Genomic DNA, 22,478 nt, shown 5'->3' with positions numbered 1-22,478 from the left:
GGAATCTCATCCCCAATCAAGGTGCCAATCTGTACAAATTCATGGCTACACAATAAGTATCGATTACATCAATGTCAGTAATCAATGGATACTTGAAATGCTTTTTTAATTTGCATCAAGTGGAATCTTAATATTTAGGCTAAAGTGCAACTTTGGCCCCTATCTTTCAAAAAGTTGCGATTTTGGCCCCCTAACTTTGAAAACTACAATTTTGGCCCCCCATGTTTAGGGAAATATGCTCTTTTAACCCCCTAACATAAGGGAAATATGTCTTTTGACCCCTTATCTTTTCAAAATGTTGCGATTATGACCCCTTATCTTTTCAAAATGGCCCCTTTTTTTGGACACGTGTCGCCTTCTCAGCAGTTTTCAAAGTTAGGGCGCCAAAATTGTAGTTTTCAAAGTTAGGGGGCCAAAATCGCAACTTTTTGAAAGATAAGGGGCCAAAGTTGCACTTTAGCCTATTTATAACCTCCAATTGAATATTCATCGCCTACTCACATGATGTGGATGGGGATGGGGATGAATATTCATAATATATATATATATATATATATATATATATATATATATATATATATATATATATATATATATATATATGAGACAGGATTCGTTGACACCAGGTGTAAGTGTACTTAGTTACACGAAATCTTATCCGTCAATTTTGATTAATCCAATGGCTATATTTATTCCTTTAAGTTGCGCATGTGTTCCTATATTCTCTCACCGCACCTAGTTTTTACTCATTCGGTGCCGAAGAATACTCCTCTCTTGATACTACTAGTCCGTTTCATTCTATTCCGGTGCTTTTCTATTTCTAATTCCTTGGAGATGTAATGGCATTTAATTTGCATCAAGTGGAATCTTAATATTTATAACCTCCAATTGAATATTCATCGCCTACTCACATGATGTGGATGGGGATGAATATTGATAATATATATAGGGCATATCACATGAGAATGGGTAACTTATATGAGAATGGTGAGAATAAATTGCAGCCATCGGATTAAAAGCAAGTGATGAGATTAAAACACAGTTAAAAGATTGTCAGTCATGTGAAAACTCTCTCACTCCCTCCTTTATCGCGTTCTGCATTCTCTGCTCCTCCACCATCTCTTCAACGCTTTGATTTTCGTTTTCCCTGATTCAATCTACGACAACATCTTAACCCTTCTTCATCATAATCATCGAAAATACTCAATCAAAACCAGTTCAGATGAAAAATTATTGAAATTGCATCTGAGTTCATAAATTATCAAAAACGTCGGCGGCCCTGTGCTCATAACGGCAAACAATGACGACAAGAGGCAAGAATATGAGCGGCATATAAATATAAACTATTCTGATAGTATTCCGCAGGACTGAGGATAAATACCAATTTCAAGGGTTTCCAATTTAATTTCAGATTCTGTCGAAAAAAAAATTAATTTCAGATTCATAATCATATTTACGCTATTAGGATTTTAAAAGACTTTTTAATTATGAAAAAGTCTTGTGGTATTCAACCAAGACTCTTTGCAATTTAAAAAAAGTCTTGTGATATTCAATCAAGATTCTTTGTCATTTTAAAAAAGTCTTAAGGTATTCAATCAAGATTTTTCATCACTTAAAAAAAGTCTCATGGTATTCAAAATCATTCAAATTTCAAAGGATTGTTTAATAAATTAGATTTTGATGGATTTTGTGGGATTTTCTAGTGAAATTTTAACAACAAAAAGTCTTTCATGAAGACATAAGATTTCTTGGGATTGTTTTTCTTTAAAAGTCTACTATCTCTTTCTTATCTCTTCTTCCTTCTCTCTTCTCCCTTCTCTCTCTCCCCTCTCTCTGTCTCTCTCTCTCTCTCGCTCTCTCTCTCTCTCTCTCTCTTCTCCCTTCTCGCTCTCTTTTCTCCCTTCTCTCTCTCTCTCTCGCTCTCTTTTCTCCCTTCTCTCTCTCTCTCTCTCTCTCCTCCCTCTCTCTCTCTCCTCTCTTTTCTCCCTTCTCTCCCTCCTCTCTTCCCCCCCCCCCCTCTCTCTATGTCTCATAAAAATAAAATAAAAAATAAGAGTGTGTATTGAAAATATTATGATAGAGAGTGTGTTGTAATCATTTCTTTTCAATGAGTCCTTAAAAATTCATAAAATCCATTAAAATCCTTTAAAATCTTATAATGTAAATCCATCGAAATCCAAATTGAAAATCCTGATAGTCTTTTAAAATCATGAAAGTCATTAAAATCCTACAAAATCTTTTAAAATCTTTGAGACTTTTTTAAGCAAAAATTGTCCTTTAAAATCCTAATCCAATACACCCCCTAAATATCAATTTCAGCAATTTCTTTATTCTGGGTTTCATGAACAAAAATGGTTATCAAATTGGGGGAAATTAGGGGTGTCAACAACTTCTTTTCTTTCTCCTTCTAAAGATTTGAATTTATCAAATTTGTTCTCCAACATGAGAAAAAACAATCAAATAAGTAAGAACAGGTTTCAAGTTTTTTGATTTGACTGTTTTGATGCTAAAAACCAAACACGGAGAGGAGAAGAACCTCAAAGGAGGTTTGGGACCTGTGGTGGAGAGTAGGCATGGCAATGGGGCGGGGTGGGGACGGGTTTAACCTTCCCCGTCCCCATACCCGATTTGAATATACTTACCCGTTACCCTACCCATACCCAACGGGGATGAGAAATTGAATCCCATCCCCGTCCCCAACGGGTTCGGGTATCCCTGCCCCATCCCCGTCCCCGCATTGAATAATTTTTTTTAATAAAAAATAAAAGTTTTTTTTCATCCCCAAGAGCAACGTTGTAATACATTATCCAACAATACGCTCACTTTAACATTTATTAGACGGATTGATTTAGTTGATCCTTTAAATATCAATGGTAGTTTTTATTAAAATGACAATTATCAAACAAAATAACAACATATCATCATAAAGTAATTTTTTACATTTGGGATGGGTTTGGGTATGGGTTCGGGGTGGGTACCTATATACCCGTTACCCATCCCATACCCGTGTTTTGAAATCGGGGAAAATCCATACCCATACCCAAACCTAGTCAAAACGGGGAAAACCCGTCAAATTGGGTTTGGTTCGGGCGGGTAACCGCGGGTATGGGTTTTGTTGCCATGCCTAGTGGAGAGAAGAAGAAAGAATGCGTAAGCCGAAAAACGTGGGTGGGTTTCCTGTGTCACATGACACTTAATCTATCTTTTGATCTTAGCCACACAATTTAATCCAATGGTTGTTAATTATTCCTATCATTCTCACATAAATATATCATTCTCACTTGATATGTCCCCTATATATATATATATATATATATATATATATATATATATATATATATATATATGGATTTGCTAGAACACACCCACTAGTTTTTATGTGGGAGTGTTTTAGCAAGCTACACCTTAAGGTGTATTTAACTATTTTTTAGTTATAACTTGCTAAAACACACCTTCTAAAAAATAAGTGGGTGTATCCTAGCAAATGCCTATAGGAGTTGCTAACATACACCCACTTATTTTTTAGAAGGTGTGTTTTAGCAACATTCACCTTAAGGTGTATTTAACAACTTTTTAGTTATATCTTTGCTAAAACACACCTTAATAAAAACTAGTGGGTGTATCCTAGCAAACCATATATATATATATATATATATATATATATATATATGGGGTTTGCTAGGATACACCCACTAGTTTTTATTAAGGTGTGTTTTAGCAAAGATATAACTAAAAAGTTGTTAAATACACCTTAAGGTGAATGTTGCTAAAACACACCTTCTAAAAAATAAGTGGGTGTATGTTAGCAACTCCTATAGGCATTTGCTAGGATACACCCACTTATTTTTTAGAAGGTGTGTTTTAGCAAGTTATAACTAAAAAGTAGTTAAATACACCTTAAGGTGTAGCTTGCTAAAACACTCCCACATAAAAACTAGTGGGTGTGTTCTAGCAAATCCCTATATATATATATATATATATATATATATATATATATATATATATATATATATATATATATATATATATATATATATATGGGTTTTGCTAGAAGCCACCCATGAAGGTGTCTTTTAGCAAGTCACACCTCAATGTGTGATTTTCACTTTTTAGTTATAACTTGCTAAAAGACACCTTCATAAAAGGTGTCTTCTAGCAAAACCATATATATATATGAGACAGGATCCGTTGACACCAGGTGTAAGAATACTTAGTTACACCAAATCTTATCAGTCAATTTTGATTAATCCAATGGCAATATTTATTCCTTTAAGTTGTGCATGTGTTCCTGTATTCTCTCACCGCACCTAGTTTTTACTCATTCGGTGCCGAAGAATACTCCTCTCTTATACTACTAGTCCGTTTCATTCTATTCCGGTGCTTTTCTATTTCTAATTTCTTGGAGATGTAATGACAAAAATGAAACAATTGTTGACGCATAATCCATGAACCTTAAGACTAAAAATCAGTACTCCTCTATTCAGGGACGGATCCAGACATTTATTATACGTGGAGCTAAAATTTTGAAGAAACAATAATGCAAATTATATTAAAATAAGAAGAGTTTTTTCTACCATATGCAAATTTGCACATGTTAAGAAATTTAAAATGGTAAGTTTGTCTTATAACTTGTGTATTTTATATTAAATATATAACTTATTAATAAACAATATTGGTGTTTTTCAATGAAAGTTACTTCCTTTGTGCATGCGGTGCATCCATATCAGGCACATCAATATCATGCTTATTGCAAATTTTAATAACTTTAGATATAAATTCTTCTCATTCCTCATTCCTCATTTCTTATAATTATTTTTTAGTATCATTAACAAGTGACAAAGTATTCAAAAGATCTTATTTTAAACATGTATTTTATTTATTAAAAAAAAAAGGAAAATTTCATGTGGAGCTTTAGCTCCACATTGCTCTCAAATGGATCCGTCCCTGCCTCTATTTACAAATTTCTGATTCTACGTTCACGAGTTTTATTCAAGTGTTTTTTGTTTTGTTTTTAGAATTGTGGGTTTTATTGGGTCTGAAAAACAAGAAAGCGCTGATGCGTTGAGAGTCTGGAAGGGATGATCCCCAATTAAAAACACCATATTGACCAGTCTACTATTAAAAAGTAAATTGCTTTAAGAGAAAACATGGAGAAAGAGATAGATGGAGAAGAAGCCGAATATATAGGATCCTCTACATGAAAGCTTTTTTAATTTTTGCGTTTGAATATTTTAAACCACACGATCATTTCAATTTAACAGTCTTGATTTGGTGTAAGTCATTTGACTTACACCTGGTGTCAACAGATCCTGACTATATATATATATATATATATATATATATATATATATATATATATATATATATATATATATATATATATATTATGAATGAGTGACAAAGGATGTGAGCTTCTTAGGGGTGACGACCTAGTTGAAATGTCTGAACTCTCTTTGATTTCTTCCTCACTCTTACCTTAAAAAAAAAAATAGTCCTGACTTATGAGCCAATGACTTTATGAGGTGTAAAAGAAGAGAAACATAAATAAAACAGTTAAAAGTTTCCAAGATGCAATTTTTGCCAAGTTTAAACTTGTCAAAATAGAGATCCCTTTAGATATCATGGGGTTCCTTTATCCTCCGAAAAACCGAATGTCATGCAGTGTCCGTCTTTGGTGAAGAAAATAGGGTTAATAGGTCTTTACCCCCCTATAATATAGGTCATTTCCGGTTTTTCCCCTGCAAAATTTCTTTTTTGATTTACCCCCTGTAAAAAAAATTATTTTGGTTTACCCCCTAATAGGCCAAACGAAAACTTCTTGAAAAATAAAATAAAATTGGTTTTTGTTTGGCCTACTAGGGGGATAAATCAAAACAATTTTTTTTTTACAAAGGGGTAAATAAAATAAAAAATTTACAGGGGGAAAAACCGAAAATGACCTATATTACAGGGAGTGAAGACCTATTAACCCAAGAAAATAATTAGTTGGATTGAAAATTGGTCCTTTTAGTTGTTATCTTATGATTGTATATTACAACTTATTAAGTTAGTGTTGTTTGGTGTGCAAACTTATTGAGGCCAAGTATTCGCTCTTCCTCATAAAGTGCTCAAATTAATTTCAAACTGCTTGCAGGTGTTTAGCTGGACTGGAAGATCTAGTGTTTCAAAAAGAGCTCTTGTTGTTTGGGAGTATTTTTTTTTTTTAATCGAAGACAAATGATGGGTGGAACGTCATTGATTTGAAATGTTGGAATCATGTTGTTCTTAGTAAACAATTACGGAACTTAAATAAAAAAATGATGTTTTACGGGTAAAATGGGTTCATGAATACTACATAAAAGGGAGAAATGTACTAATTATCAAAGTTCCTTCGCAAGGTTCATGAGTAGTACAAAATGTCTTTGATGCAGTCAAGCATTTTAAAAATGCTTATGGTAATGTTCAACAAATCATTTGTTTTGGGTTTGTAATGTCCTTAGTTCTCTTTGATATCTTGTGCGTAATTGGCTTGGGTTTTCTTCGGTGGATCCTTTCGGTATTACATATCAATTCTTTCAGTTTGGTTATTCAACAGGTATCTCAAAAGCTCGGCATTTCATGATGCATTTTATTTGGTTGTTTTATGCTTGGGTAATTTAGAATGAAAGAAATAGCAAGATTTTTAACAATAAGACAACATCATCTCATGAGCTTATATATAAAACGAAGTTGTTTTCTTTCTTGTGGCTGAAAGCAAAATACACTAATTTTGGTTTTGGCTATCATAGTTGGTGGCTTTCTCCTTTTGTTTGTCTTAGCATTGGTTAATTTTTCCTTTTGTGATTTTTACCGGTCTCTTTATACGGCTGCTACAGTTGTTTAAACTTTCGTGTTTTTTTTACTAGTACACCTTATGTTAGGGAGAATGCTTTTATGGTATTAATATATTTCATTTTGCCTAATTCAAAAAAAGAAAAACAACCAAACTTTTCTGTCAAGAAAATGTATAATGTCTTAAGATGATGATTTTACAAAGGTTAGTTAGAGGAAAATGATTTGCAATAACTCAACTCCTCCAAAGTGTTTGTTTGTTAATTTGGTTAGTTATACATGCTAGACTGCCCACTTATGACAAGTTAGACAAAGTTGGTATACATTTTTTTTAGAGTTTGGATCTGCTCCAGTCCTTGTTTGCTCAAGTTTCCCGGTTCTTTGTTTGGATGAATGACACGTGTTATATGAAAAAAGCAACGGCTGGGATTAAAAAAAGCAAAGTTAGCATTTCACTGTTCCTCTCCTTTTCAAATACCATAAATTCATCTTCTTTTGCGGTCGACATGCTACCTCACCGCCGTTTTCTCTCAAAAAAAATGTTGCCTCACCGCCGCCGTGAATACCAATCGATCGCTGCCGACTCGCCGCTACTGTGTTGTCCTTGCCACTACTGTGCTGTCCTTGAAGCCCTAAATTGAGAAAAGGGAAAGATTCAGTGGGACTTTAGAAGCTAATTGACAATTCAATGAACATAGTGATGCAGTGCCGGTGGTAACAGGCAACGAATTCGGCGAGACGGTGGTGATACGGTGACAAGATGCGGCGATGCGGTGGCGAGATGACGACGGAAAGTAGAGAGGACGAAGAGGATTGAAGTTACTGATCTTTGTTTACTGTGCAAACTAAAAAATAGGGAATTTATGAATTTTTAATCACAGCCATTGCTTTTTTCATTTAACACGTGTCATTCATCCAAACAAAGAACCGGGAAACAGGAGCAAACAAGGACTGGAGCAGATCCAAACTCTTTTTTCTAGATACTAGTCGAGATAGCCGTGCTGAGCACGGGTAGCGCGGCTGCGCCGCGCGGCGGAATGTGCGTTGTCTGATTAGCTGTCTATTGGCTAGAAATAAAACAATAGTGTACAATGTTATAAAGTATTTAAAATTAGTATTCAATGAATTCCACCTGTCAGAATTGTTAAGTACTATATTAATCAAATAGTATACAAATTCACTAAGGATTGAAAATATGAAAGAAAATTATATAAGTAGAAGATACGACAATATCACAAATAGTTATAATATTACACATTAATAAAGATTCCACCAAAGGATGAAGCATCCATTGTACATTGATTTAACCAAAAGGTTAGTAACAAACAAGGAAAATAAATAATTTACACATGATCATTGTGGCAGTTAACCAAAAAAGGTAGATTAGATCAGTTTTAGATGACACATAAGATACATCATTCAAGTGAATATAGTAGAGGATAACAAAATCAAAAAGTCTTCAAAATCTGAACTGAGTAAGGTAATGACCAGCTAATGAATAATCTAGTTTGGAACAACTTTAACATACAGCCAGCGAGGCTGATTGTCGAAATGGAAAAGCAGCCTATCACCTAGTTTTAGACGACGATCTCTAAGGAAATCGAACCATCCACCTCCTAAATATTTTTCATAATCGTATCTCTCAGCAGTGATGATCTTGCAAGTGTATGTGTTGAAGTGTTCTAGGTCAATGAGAGTAAGTCGCTTACATTTTCCTCTCAAAACAGTCTTTGAAATCCAGTTAGGTAAATGTTAAAACATAGGATAATGAAATACATTAGGTTAATGTATTATCAAAGTAATGTAAATGGTTAAAGATGTATATAAAGATAATTAAGTAGAATGAAAAAATTGGAAAGCTTTGAAGTTAGTATAGTGTACAACGACTTGAGGTTTTTTTAGGTTACACATTGCAGCAGTAACATTTTCCTCAAAAAGAACCTCATTATCATCCTCTTCCACTTCTTCAACCTCCTGCTCTTGTGCCAAGTCTTGAACATCTTCCACTTGGTGAACCTCTTCCACATGTTGCAATTCTGCTACTTGATGGACCTCATCGACTTCCTGCATTTGTTTTAAATCTTGAAGTTCTTCATCTAGTTTGGGATCAACATCATCATCATATGGCACATTGGGCTCATCATCAGATGTTATATACATGAACTATTTTTGAACTTTTTCAGGGACAATTGGAACGTTATCTTCGGTCATAAAAGTTATGAAGAACATATTGCCACCACCTTCATGCTCAATCTTTGCCTTAATTGGAACCTTGATGTCCATAGTTTCAGCAACCAGTTCACCATTGATCATGTAAATTCCTTCCTTATCTTTGCACAAGCGAATTAAAATTCATTTACCATATCCGTTACGTATAAGGCCAAAGTTACACTTACTAAAATCAAGCGCATTTTCATTTCTTTTGAAGAAATCAAAAGAAATCATGATCTTTACCTACATTAGTAGTTATCCAATTTATGTTCAGTCAAGAAAACAATAGACACTAAAGTTAAAGTACTTTTGAAAATATTGATGTAAGTGTTGAATTTGTTATACCTGTTTAGGATCAACGATTGATTCAAAGAAATCAAGTGGTTTAGAAGAACTTGAACCTACTTCGTTCATACAATCAATTTGGAACAAAATTATGTAAAAAAAAAAAAGTAAAAAACTGTAAAGTAAACATTTGGTAATGTATAGAGGACAAAATTGATCAATTGAACATATGAAGTTAAGGAAAATCACAGGAAAACAATTATTGAAGTAAGTTTAACCATTTTCAACAATGTAGTAATGATTATATAATTAGTATTAAAGTAAAATTAAGCAAATGAGTTACAAATCGATGATTACAATGAAAATAAAATAGAATATATTGATTAGAAACTAGAAGTTATCAACTTGCATATTTATCACCACAGATTGATTTTTAACTAAATAAGAAGAAAATTAGAAAACCTAAATGTGTATAACATTCTAAAAATTGAAAAATTTGACAGAAAAATAAGGTATTCATCATATTTGGTTCGTAATTAGTACACAAACAACATGTTATGGCCGAAATCGGTAACATGCAAATCGGTATAGAATGAAAATTTCATATGAATCGAAATATCCACTTTGAGTATGCGTAGAAATGGCAAATGGTACATGAATGAAAAGATTAATTGCAAAATAGAGTGAAGTGAAAGAAGAAAACCTGGTTTGTTTGTTTTCCATTTTGATCATGTGGTCCCAATCTGGAAGAAGACGGATTGTGTTTGGTCTGGATTGTATAGCAGCTGTTTGTAACGTTGGAATAAAAGGTGTTTTTTTTTTTTATATATGTTATCAACATATAGTTGCTAAATGGGCCTTTGTATTGGATTAAGGATAAAAGGGCAAAGTTTCACCAACAAATGTTGTTGCAAATGGTAGAGGTGCCAATAACAAACTGAGTTTATAAATAGTTAAATAATGACAATGGTTAAACATGTTATATATGATTATTGAATAAATTTGAAAGAAAGAATATAATTGACATGACAATATTATAAGAACAATGGAGAAATGATATTATTGACTGAAATTATGATAAGGAATTAAAATCAATATTACAACATTAATAGATGATAGAGTGGCATTTAATAACGTTTAGACAGTTTAATAACAGAAACGATGTTTTTGGCCATGATAGAGTCCCACTTAAACTCAAGTAGACTTTCTGGATAAATTCGATTGGTTAAGCAGAATGCTTTCCATCCACGTCCAATGATCACAGTTGTTCCATGATTTTCAGTTTCTTTTTTGAAAATCAATTTGCAAATAGTGATTGTATTGGAGGTGCCACACAGTCGTAGGTAGTCATGGTTTATAACTTGAAGAAAATTACCAAGGTTTGGTGGTAGAATCTGAAAAGAAAGAAAAGTAGTAAGTTATATGATATTTTTAAAAGAAGTAACCAAAAATGATTTTTAAAGTAGAATGAGGGAGAGAAAATTTACCAATTTTGAACTAATTGGATCTTTGTTTGGCATGTCTACCTGAAATTTAAGATCTTTAAAACTGGATGTAGTCAACCTATGATAACGTGGATATTCATTTTTAAGTGTAGATACATTTAAGATTTTAATTTTGAATGTACTATTTCCCAAAAATGTGTAAGACATAAGTGGATTTGATGTTATCTGATAAAAATTTCTGAATTCGTGTAGATTGATAAGCATTGGCATCAGCATACATCTGTTAAACTCAACTTGATGACTATTTCCATAACCATCTTGCAAGATCCACTGTTCTTGTAGTTCGTCGTAATGCTCAACAACAAAAAGGGGTTCTAATTCGCAAATTATCTGTGATATAAATAAACAATGTTATTAAAGTGACAACAAAATATCGAAAAAATTAAGTGAGAAAGAGTAGTATTACATTTGCGCCAACTGCTATGAAGAATGCTCTATTTGGCTCGGATGTCATAAATGGAGCTATGTTGCAATTTACATATCTTTCATTGGCTGGTACTTGTCTAATTGATGATGAAGTTGATTCCATTGAGTAGTGAAGAGTGATAAGATTTGGCAGTCAAGATGTATTTATAGTTGAAACCTATTCTTAGATTTTAGTTATAGATTAAAATAAATAATATAATATATTATTTGATGTGTAATTTTGTTTCTATCTTGTTTGTCCTTATTGAGTTTAATAAAAAACAATATAATATAATTTGTTTTGTATAAAAGTATGTGAAGTGAAATGTCATAAGTTTGTACCCTATATTCTAATCGAATATATAAGCATGCAATCAAATAGTGTTAAAGCAACACAGCACATTAAAAATAGCTTTTAATCATAGGAAGACAATGCATTCCATTTAAATGTAAAAACAATACAGATAGTTGAAGTCTCATAAAAGCTCAAGCTAACACAAATAAAATGAAATTATCCAAATTACATAGAAACATGTCACATTGAAGCTAAGCCAACTTTCAATACAGATTGTTAAGATCAAATTTGAAACGGATTTCATCTCCTAATTTGAATCCATTAGCCCAGCAGAAAGATTGCCAAGATACTCCAATTTGAGTTTCAAACTTATTTTTTTTTCTTTGTTATAATATGGAAAAGTTGTCTTTGCACGTCATCTCCGCACATAGTAATTAAGTGATCAGGAAAATAATCCATAACAAAATTACTCATAGCAGTTGGTAAAATCTGTAGATAAAATAAGACTGTGTTAAAAATATGAAATATTTTAAATTGACTATTTAAAAAATGCACTTACCAATTCATCATGTATGCTTGAGTTGACCGTTAGTGTGACATCAAAAAACATAGTTGTTGAAGAATTAGTATTTCGGCTATGGAAGGATGGAATATTAGCTGATGAACCAATTGGTGTGAATTTTTTTAGTACGAAGCCATTATTGCCCAGATATGAAAGGATGAGTACGACGTTGTCGTTAATGTTATAGAAATCTATAAGCTCACTATAACCTTCAGTGATAAGTGTATTGAGTAGATCTCTGTTGAATTTGCGGGCATGAAAGTTCCCTCATCATTCCATATACCCCATTTTTCTCCCAACTCATTATGAGAATTAGCTATAAACTTAGGTTCTACTTCTGCATGTTGCTAAAGAATGAAGAAAATAATTAGTTAAACAATTATTTACTTAGCAATTAAAAAAATATATATAAGTAAAAAATAAACCTGCATGCAAAGCTGAGAAAGTTCAACAGAAGCTTTTGGTTTTATTTCAAGAATTTTTTTTACTATTGCCATGTTGAAATTGAATAACTATGGAAGTGTATAATTATTATCCTGTTATTTACAGTAAGATGAAAGTTTTGACAGGTGTATTGTCCATAAAATATCTAATGTAAAATGCACTATTTTGGTCAAAGTTATAGTTGGCTATCATAAATGATGGTTGGAAAGGCAAAGTTTATTATGCAGAGTAGTTTAGAAATGTATAGTATACCATTATATGAGTTATTGAATTGTCATATCAATTTATCTTCATAATTTAATACGGTGATAGATATATACATTGTTGAATAAAAAAAATGAGAATGGTTAAGTAATTATAATATATATTGTAAAGTAATTTTTTTTTCCTTATTTAAAGCCACTTGACATTGACAAATTTATTCCCACCAAGTAGAGATGAATCCTATAATATAGACTAAGAAGTTGTCGAAGAAACCAATGGTTATGGTAAGTATACTTTTCATAGATAGATACATTTTATAATTAGTTATATTGATTAAAATCGCCTTCAAAAACACAAATGTCATGGTAATTTTGTTATATTTTGCAGCATTTTCCAAAACATGTTGGTGAACAACTCAATATCAATGAGAATAATAGTTTAACTATTATAGATGAAGAAACACAGAAGACATACAAATGTGAAATTGAGATTGATCGGAGAAATGGAAGATGTAAGTTCATTGGAAAAGGATGGTTTGAATTTATCGGCTAGAAATAAACGTTTAGCTGGGTCCTTTGTGATGTTTAATTTTGAAATTCCAACACGAAGATTGTATGTATGTCCCGCTGAGTGGTTATAAATATTTATAGTAACTATGTTTTAAATTGTATGGATAAGAGCAATGGATTATTTAAAGTTGTTTTAAATTGTTAGAAAATAAATAATGTTTTATCATAATCACTTTCATTGTAGTTTATCATATTTAAAAAGGAAGAACAAAAAATATATTATTGGTACTATATCTTATTGTTAGGTTGATATAAAGCAATTAAAAGGTATAAATATACTAACTAATTTTAAGCATTGATGAAATTAAAATATAGAAGTGAAAGCTTAAAATGTAGATTAATGTTAATAGAACATAGAGAATTGATGAACTTAGTACAACATAATTAAACAAACCTGACAGAAATTAAAAGATAGTGATATTAAACATATCACATAGTGAAGATTAAACATAGTACATCATCAGGAAAATAGAAAATGAAGATTAATAGTGGGATAATCATTGTAGTTGATGAAACACAATGAAGAAGATCTTAGGCAGATGCATTAGACGTAGATGTTTAAGGAACTTGATAGACATGACATTTCACAGTATTAGAAAGGTTCAATTTCAAGCGGATAGTTTGGCCAATTTTGAAATGGTTTGCTTTGCACAAATGATCCCATTTGGTTCCAAATTGTGTTGTAAATTTTTCATCATCGAGAAAGTAAAGTTCAAATTTTTCTTCTTTTCCACTATCGCCACAAAATATGAGACCCTGGTATCGATATTGTTTCAGAAACTGGCTAAAATCATCGCTGACTGTCTGCACATTGAATTAGATAATTTCAATAAATGTGATACATTTAATGTTAATAAATTGAAACATGAAAGATTTATTAAAACCTTCATTGGGCTGGTAAAGTCATGTTCATCAAGTGTAGTGTCACAATAGGCAGTTTCATGAGGTATTGTGTTGCGACTATGCCACTTAGGGAGTTCACTATGGTCAGTCACCTCCTTGAACATTTCCAAAGCAAACATACTGTTTCCATTATAACCAAAGACAACTTCTACATTTTCCGGAAACTCATTGAAGTGCTTAACATCAATTCATCCATTAGTCAAGAGAGGATTAAGAAAACTTTTGGTGCAAGTTAAAAGGTGGCCCCTGTCATCGTGATTAAGAACATACCATGAACCCTTGAGTCTAATGTAATATTTTTCAGTAAATGATGGATCCACCTCAGCATACATCTAAAGAACTATAATAAAAACAAACAGATCTAATTGTTAGGTACATGTTTTGACTTAAGAAATTGTAGTTAAAAAATAGAATTGCAATAAATTAATATAAAGTGAACCTGTTCTGATAACTTAATAGCAGAGAAAGTTTCAATGGGGTCCTTAGCAAGTACTGTTCTAATTGCATCCATTGTAAAATAATTCTATGTTAAGTAATTCTAATGTTGTATAGAGTTTGAAATTGCAGTGAGTATTTATATCAATGATGTGGTTATGTAGTTATTGTGAATAGATACTGAGTTGGTGAACTTTTGAGCAAAATAAAGTATTATAATACTTAGTTTGGTTGTCCTATGTAAAGTAGTAATTTAAAATGATATTGTGCATTGGAATGTAGCAAGCATGATTCCTTATCTTTATGTCACGTGAATATAGTAAGGAAATTGTCTTATTGTAGCATGCAAATAACTTGATTATCCATTTCATTGAGTGTAACTTGAAAAGTATTGTTGATTGAAATGTAAAAGCTACAGGTAGCAAAGACAATTGTTGAGAAAGCTATAAAGTTAACATAACTTGCAGTAATACAAATAAAGTGAGAAATACAAATTCATTGCTAAGTCCAAAAAGCTTTATAAAAGCAACAATTTCCAAGTCATGTCCAGCTTCACAATTGTACAGCTGCAGCTAAACTTGGTGTGTGTTCCCATCAATAGCCATTCTTTACTGCAAACACTGTACCCTAGATAAACAAAATTATAATAGGTTTATGTCAAGTCATTCATGCAGTCTCATTGATGAATTGATATGATTTGTCAATTCATTCAGTATTTATTCCAAGGTTTGATTTAGTTATATTTGATCACATGGTATAGCCTTCTGGTATAACAGAGATGAGTATATCAATATAATTTTTATAGACAAAGGAATCAGAATCATAAATTGTGTCATAAGTAACAAGAATCATCTTAAAATCTATAGTATTATATCAACCATTCAGTGGCCAATAACTTATTTTCAGTATTATATCAAGAATTTAGAAAATAATTACCATGAAGAACAAATATTGAAGTTATGGTCATGTTTTTGAATAGGCAGACAGGCATGTACCCAGGTAGATCAATTTGTGTATAAAAATAAAGTTCCAAGTAATGTTGAGCTAATGGAAAACTTAATCATATTAAAATGAAAATTTCTGTTATGATATAAAAGTATTTAACAAACAGGCATATAAAGTGGTGTTAATATTGACATGAAATTTAATAAAAACAGGTAAATAAACTTACTCAGTAAAGGTTATCAAAAACTTCCTTGTAAACCACATTTGTGGTGTTGGAAAGTGGTTTTTTTTTTCTAGATCATGAATCAAGATTTTTAGACCGGCTTTAGTCCTGATCCTGGAGAATGCAACGTACAGTTGACCATGACTGAAGACTGATCTTGGCAAGTATAGACCAACATTGTCAAGAGTTTGGCCTTGTGACTTATTGATAGTCATTGCATAGGATACAATAATAGGAAACTGTCTTCTGATTATTTTAAAAGGCCAGGGAGATTGAAAAGGTGACATGGACATTCTTGGTATATATGTTAAGTTGCCAACATTTTTATCTGAAATGATCTTAGCTTCAATCACATGATTGGCCATCCTAGTAACAATGAGTCGAGTACTGTTGCATAATCCCTCTACTTGATCTAAATTTCTTAATAGCATGATAGAAGTTCCAACTTTCAGTTTGATTTTTTGGTTTGGAAGTCCTAAAGTTCTTAATGTACTTAAGAATTCTGGAGTGAATAACTGAAAAAACTGGCATTGCTCGTTAACTTCTGACCTGTTAATGGAATCAGAGCTGAACTATTCTTTCTCTTCTCCTTCATGAATATAACAAAATTAGTTTAGTGAATATGTAGTAATACTCAATGTATATATTAGAGTCATGAATCATGAGGATTGTGTATACCTAGAATAATTGAAAGAACATAGTCATTGATTGTATCAACAACATCTATGGTTGAAGCAAGTATAGCTCGTTGGTGTAGATAATCATGATTGTTGTACATATTCAAAAAGTTTGGATAAGTACTTTTCATAATAGCATCAATTGGATCATCAAAATCCTTGATTAACAGCTCATCAGGTATTTCAAAATCTGCAAAACCATCATTTAGCTCAGATATCTTTCCCTCAAAAACCTTCAGTGTCCATTAAGAGAAAGTTTTTAACTCATCGGGATCAGATGATTCAGCATTAGATCGTAGGCGCATATTTTTAGTCAGTGTTAGAACATGACATTCATCCCAAATGTAGGAAGAATTGATTGATGCATGTACAATGTCTGACCTGTTACCTCTTGGTATAACTGGTAAAATTTGCCTAAAGTCGCCTCCAAACACAATGACCTTGCCACCAAAGATTTTGTCAGAGTCCGCAGTGTCAGACATAATGTCTTTTAGAGTTCTATCTAAAGCTTCAAAACAGAATTGATGAGCCATTGGTGCCTCATCCTATATGATCAAGTTTGTAACTTTTAACAGTTTTGCAAGATCGCTATTACCATCAATGTTACATATTGAGTTTTCAAATACAAGGACAGGTATTTTGAATTTGGAGTGAGTAGTTTGCCCTCCAGGTAACAAAAGAGAAGCAATACTACTTGTTGCAACAATTAGAACAATTTTACTCTGACTCCTCAATGCAGCAGCTAAAGTTGTCCACGTAAATGTTTTTCTTGTTCCTCCGCAACCGTGTAAGAAAAACACACCACCATTTTGTCCATTAACATCCAACATTATTTTATGATAAATGCCTCTTTGTTCATCTGAGTTTGTATAAAATATATATTAAAGCTATGAATTGATAGGTAGAAATAATTTAAATAATACAAATGTATTTGCACTTTGCCTGTTAGAGTACTGAATAATCTTTTGAATTCCAATTTCAATGCATCTTCATCATAGTTAAGCTCATCATAAATCAATCTGTTACCAAGCTCTTCCATGACATAATCAGTTGGGTGTGGAAATCCTTTAAATTCCTTTAAAGATCTTCTATTCTTCTCCATGTGCTTTTCAATTAATGTCAGAGTTAAGTTCTTAATTTGATCATCAGTGAGTTCCAAATCTGTTAGGATTAGAATATAAAAACCTTAAATTAGAGTTATCCAATAACAGAAAAATATGTAAGTAGAATTATACCTCTGTTACTAGCCACTCTTCTTTGTTCGTATAGAACACCATCACTTAACCACTTCCACGTGTTATTCCAAACATGAACTGGCCTGTCCATAGAAGCGAAAAGTAGCAGAGTTACAAATAGTATTCTTATGAAAACACCGGTTGCCCAAACACTCATTTCCTTTATTGCTTCTATATATTCTTTATCATCCCCCAAGACGCCCATTGCATAACATGCTTCCCTAAAAGTATCGTAGTAAATGTTATTGATAGTTTTAATATCTTCATAGGAAGTTGGTCCCTTGACAATAGTTAACATCATCCTCAAATAGAAGACTTCAGCTGTACTCGGCGGCACCCACATTAACCTACCAAGGGTGTATCTTTTTTCCTTGGTTTCCAGGTTCTTGTAGATTTAACATAAACAAACTTGGAAACAAAATTTGAGTATGTAAGAGACCGTGCTTCAGGATATTTAACGTTGCATTGAAGCCACGATGTAAACATCGATTCAGTAACAGAAGGCTTAAGTAGCACATCATCCACTTTCTCATAATCATTGAAATAAACTGACTGCTCTCCAGATAAATGATAGAACATTCTTTCAACAGCTGGCTTTCTTCCATCGATTGGAAAGACAAATATTCTCCAGCAAGCTTTGCTAGGTGAAACATAGCGACAATCAAGATATTGTTTTATCTCATCAGCATTATCATTTACATTGGATTGACTTGAGGCATCGGAAACGACTGCAGCAGTGATTCGATCATAACATTTGTTAATATATTTGAATAAGTATTTGATTGAACTTGATTGATTACACCACTCCATATTTATATGAGCTTGATATTTCATCAATAAATATGGATTGTGTGGCACAACATATCTGTTATCCAAGCTGATTCCATTCTTAATAATTTGCCTACCATTATCCCTTCTTCTGTACACAAAATAACCTTCATGATCAACAAATGTGGTTGCCTGAAAATTTTTCGAAAAAAACTTGGACCATTTATCTTTTTTTTTTCCATGCAAAGGGATGATGGTTTTGCTAAACCACATGGTCCATGCATCATATGATTACCAACTAATTTGTACAGTTCTCTATCATTCTCAGGGTGTGGTATCTCAGCAGAAATTATCTAATTAATGTGATCTGGGGTAGGATACTTACTAGAAGGGTGCAAGAATATAAGAATATGAGCATGCGACAGTCCTATCTTTTGAAACTCAATGGTGTACATATCTATAGAAAAAAATCAGGAATGTCAGTGTTTATAGAATAAACTGTTAAAGTTATTCAGATATATAGAAATAAAACTTACATGCAATTACTTTTCCAAGGATATGTTTTTTTTGTCAAATCATTGAGAAGTTATCAGCCTCCATCATTGTAAAACAATCTATCAAAAACTGCTGAAATAACCTCCTTGCACATAATATTGTCATAGCTTTTGTTTTCCTTGATTGAAGTCTAAATGTTAACCATTCTCTTATTGTTAGTCGATCCATCTTTGATTGTTTACCTGCAACGATGCCTCGGTGAGAACATCATCTCTATATCCATCTTCACCATAAGGAAACAACAGCGGATATTGATATGCAATATATGCTGGATGGAAATCATCAATTCTTTCTAAACGACCACCCTGCCTCTCCATAATTATATCTCTTCTTGCTGCAGAGTCAACATCACCTACTATCAAAGTTGCTACTTCGGAGACAGTAGGTTGATTATAAATCCTTCCATCAGTTGTTCTATCTGATATGAACTTTAACTTTCAGTTCTCGACATTGCCTTGCCTTAACCTATCACGTGCCTTCCTAAACGACTTAGCATGACAGTTGGTGTGATCAAGCATCTTTTGCAAGTTTGACATGGTTTGCATATTAAGATTAGGATTCATGAAACATAAGGGTAGTTTAATTTATACATTGAATTAATAAAATACATTCAAACCTAAAAACACAAGAGATTATATAAAAAAACATTGTACCTTATCCATTGTACATTGTACCATTTCATAAGTTTGATCCAACATCAGTTGAGGTTTAAACCTTGCAAGAAACTCTTTAGGGAGTGTAATATGAATTACATCACTCTGTATAGTTTGATATTTGTAGTTAGTCAGTAAGGTGTTATTGAACTTAACTCAATGAAAGAATGAAATAGTTAGAAAATAAAACGATACCTCGACATCCTTAAGGATCATTTCAAGATGTTCACTTTTGTATTTGCCAATTACCGGTCAGAGATCAACAATCCTCACAGCAAGGACCCACACACATTTACTATCATCAACGTTTTTGATCTTATCAAAACCACGAGCAACCTCTTCATCATCTTCTATTCTTCAAAGATAAACAACAAAAGGTACAAACAAAACTTACAACAAACTTTTAGTAATATTAAACACATCGAAACTTAAAACATACAAATGAAGAGGAGGAGTTAATAAAGGTTCCATCTAATGAAATGATCAGAACTAACAAAAGAACACGATTTTGATAAAAAAAAAATGCAGCAACTTGTTCAAAAAAAGATAGACTTTAAGTGAATCTAAACACATCAAAACTTCAAACCAACAAATATTGAAGACGAGTTAATAATGGTTCAATGTAATGGAATGACCTAAACACATCCTTTTTCATGATTTTAAACACATGACAACTAAAAATCAACAAAAAAACACATCATTTTTCATGAATTTTAAACATATCACAACTAAAAATCAACAAAAAAAAACATGTTTTTGGTATTGGATCTAAATAAAAATAGAACCTCGAAGTGAAAGAACACAAATCACGAGCATGAAGTGATAGAAAACATCAAAAATTATGAAAACAATACAAACAGAATCAACAAACAATGATACTAAAACAAATTAAACAAAAGAATCAAAACAAACAATGAAACAAAACAAATGAAACCCTAAATTCACAAATCAGAATAGCCCTTAAATAGATATTCCTAAATTCACAATAAACTAAAGCCAAAACAAACAATGAAACTAAAACAAATCAAACCAAATAATCAAGAGAGAAAACATAAAAACACAGATCTGGTACAAAGGATTTAAGCAGCCATGACTTTCGATTTGTGCAATAGAAGAAACGATTTGTGCATCAAAGGATTTAAGTAGCCATAACATTAAAAGATTTGAAAAAAAAAATGAAAATATGAGATTACTGATTAAGACAGACCTGTTGGGCGGTGTTGAAGCTATGACTTCCAAGAAGGTTTTTTGAGAGCTAAACTATGAAGAAGTTATGAGACCAAGAGTATGAAGAAGTTGTGAGAGAAAAAGAAGTTGATAGCATTCTTTTAAGCAGGTAATAGACTGTAATCGATTGTACCGTTGGACAATAGGTTGCTTCTTAACTTGATACCCGCGAAACCATGCAAGCTGTTGTTGTTTCTAAATTTACCCTTGGAATTTAGTTGTACGTGGTTATTGAGAAAGGGGTATAACAGCGATAGTTCAGAAAAATATATGAGGGTTAAACAATGACACAGCTTGTTACATATGTAACCTTTAATAAAGTGAATAAACATAGAGCTGGAAAGGGTAGAAAAGTCACAGTGTGGTAAAAAACTCAGGGTTCTCCCATTTCAAAATTTATTACCACGGTACCCTTCAATAAAGTGAAATTACAGTGCAGTTAAAAATTTAGCAGCAGGGACAGTTGCGAAGTTTTGGTAGGCATTTGTTTTCTCATATATATATATATATAATAGATTGTGAGTATTTTGATGTTGTTTGAACAAAGATTTTGCAATGGAGTAATATAAGCATCAATACCAGCAACTCACATTTAGTGATACAGTTTGTTAAGAGACAGTACAACAGGAAAAAAAATCACTTATTTTTATAAAAGAAATCACTTTTGTCATTTTTAAGTGTTTGATTAGAATTTTTTTTAAAAACCATTATATTAAAGAAGTCGTTTTTTACTCTAAAACAAAAAGCTATTAGAATTAACTTTTACCGATATCTATTTAAAAAAAACTAGGGTAACACAAGGATAAGTTCAAAATCATATTAAATTTTTTTTTATGGATAGGAAACAAATAGAAATAACTTCATATTATTTTTACAATCTCTAAAAAAAATATAAACTTTTTTAATAGAAAATTGATTTTAAAACTAAAACAAACACAATACATAATTAATTTTTTTTGTTGTCAAGTAGTCTGGTGGCTATAATTCATATTTTTTAAGGTGAATAAGTGGGGTGTCTGGGGCTCGAACCCCAACCTTTACATATAACAATGCAGGTCTCTAACAACTGAGCGATGCTCACGGGGACTATTTAAATCTCTACATAACGATTGTAAAATATCGTTTATTGGGTCACTTATAAACAAGCATAATATAAAACTTTGGGGGATTTCATTCATTTGATTTTACCTCGTATTTTATGATTGATATCAACTTGTTATTTCAATCAATTAGTAAAATTGTTGAGAACTAGCAGTTGATGGACAGTTCGTGCATGTTTATATGTTATTTTTATTGTGTTAACGCGTGTAAATTATAAATAATTTTTTTTTTATGAAATTTAGATTTTGATTAAAATTATATGTGTAGATGCTTGTGACTCATTGTAACACATCATGCTTATCGTTTTCAGTTGCATAACAATATTGCAAATATAATATAAACTTTTAACATTTTCAATGACCCCAACAATATAACATTATTATAGGAAAATTTATTTAAAGATATAACTGGTATAATTAAAAATCCAACCCAAAATTTCCTATTTCCTTTATATATTTTTACAATA

The 22,478-nt window shown here is 32.0% G+C and overlaps 1 protein-coding gene, 1 long non-coding RNA gene and 1 pseudogene across 2 annotated transcripts; all 3 read right to left on the bottom strand.

The window, feature by feature from the left end:
• Positions 1-8,609: 8,609 nt before the first annotated feature.
• Positions 8,610-10,120, bottom strand: LOC146917047 (uncharacterized). Its single transcript, XR_015014101.1, has 2 exons — positions 10,010-10,120; positions 8,610-9,140 (listed from the first exon to the last, which is right to left on the bottom strand). It is a non-coding gene; the product is annotated as an uncharacterized LOC146917047 (long non-coding RNA).
• Positions 10,121-10,433: 313 nt separating this feature from the next.
• On the bottom strand, positions 10,434-11,340 carry LOC146917046 (uncharacterized). The gene is made up of 3 exons (XM_085717185.1): positions 11,218-11,340; positions 10,794-11,141; positions 10,434-10,700 (listed from the first exon to the last, which is right to left on the bottom strand). The coding sequence occupies exons 1-3, from the start codon at positions 11,338-11,340 to the stop codon at positions 10,434-10,436; spliced, it is 738 nt and encodes a 245-aa protein (XP_085573311.1).
• A 4,459-nt stretch (positions 11,341-15,799) lies between these two features.
• LOC146917045 (uncharacterized) lies at positions 15,800-19,594 on the bottom strand (annotated as a pseudogene).
• Between the last annotated feature and the right edge of the window lie 2,884 nt (positions 19,595-22,478).

This window comes from Medicago sativa, chromosome 6, assembly GCF_051527215.1.
Source record: "Medicago sativa cultivar Bolivia chromosome 6, Bolivia_mono, whole genome shotgun sequence".
Taxonomy (NCBI): domain Eukaryota; kingdom Viridiplantae; phylum Streptophyta; class Magnoliopsida; order Fabales; family Fabaceae; genus Medicago; species Medicago sativa.
This window is presented reverse-complemented; position numbering and strand designations above follow the sequence as displayed.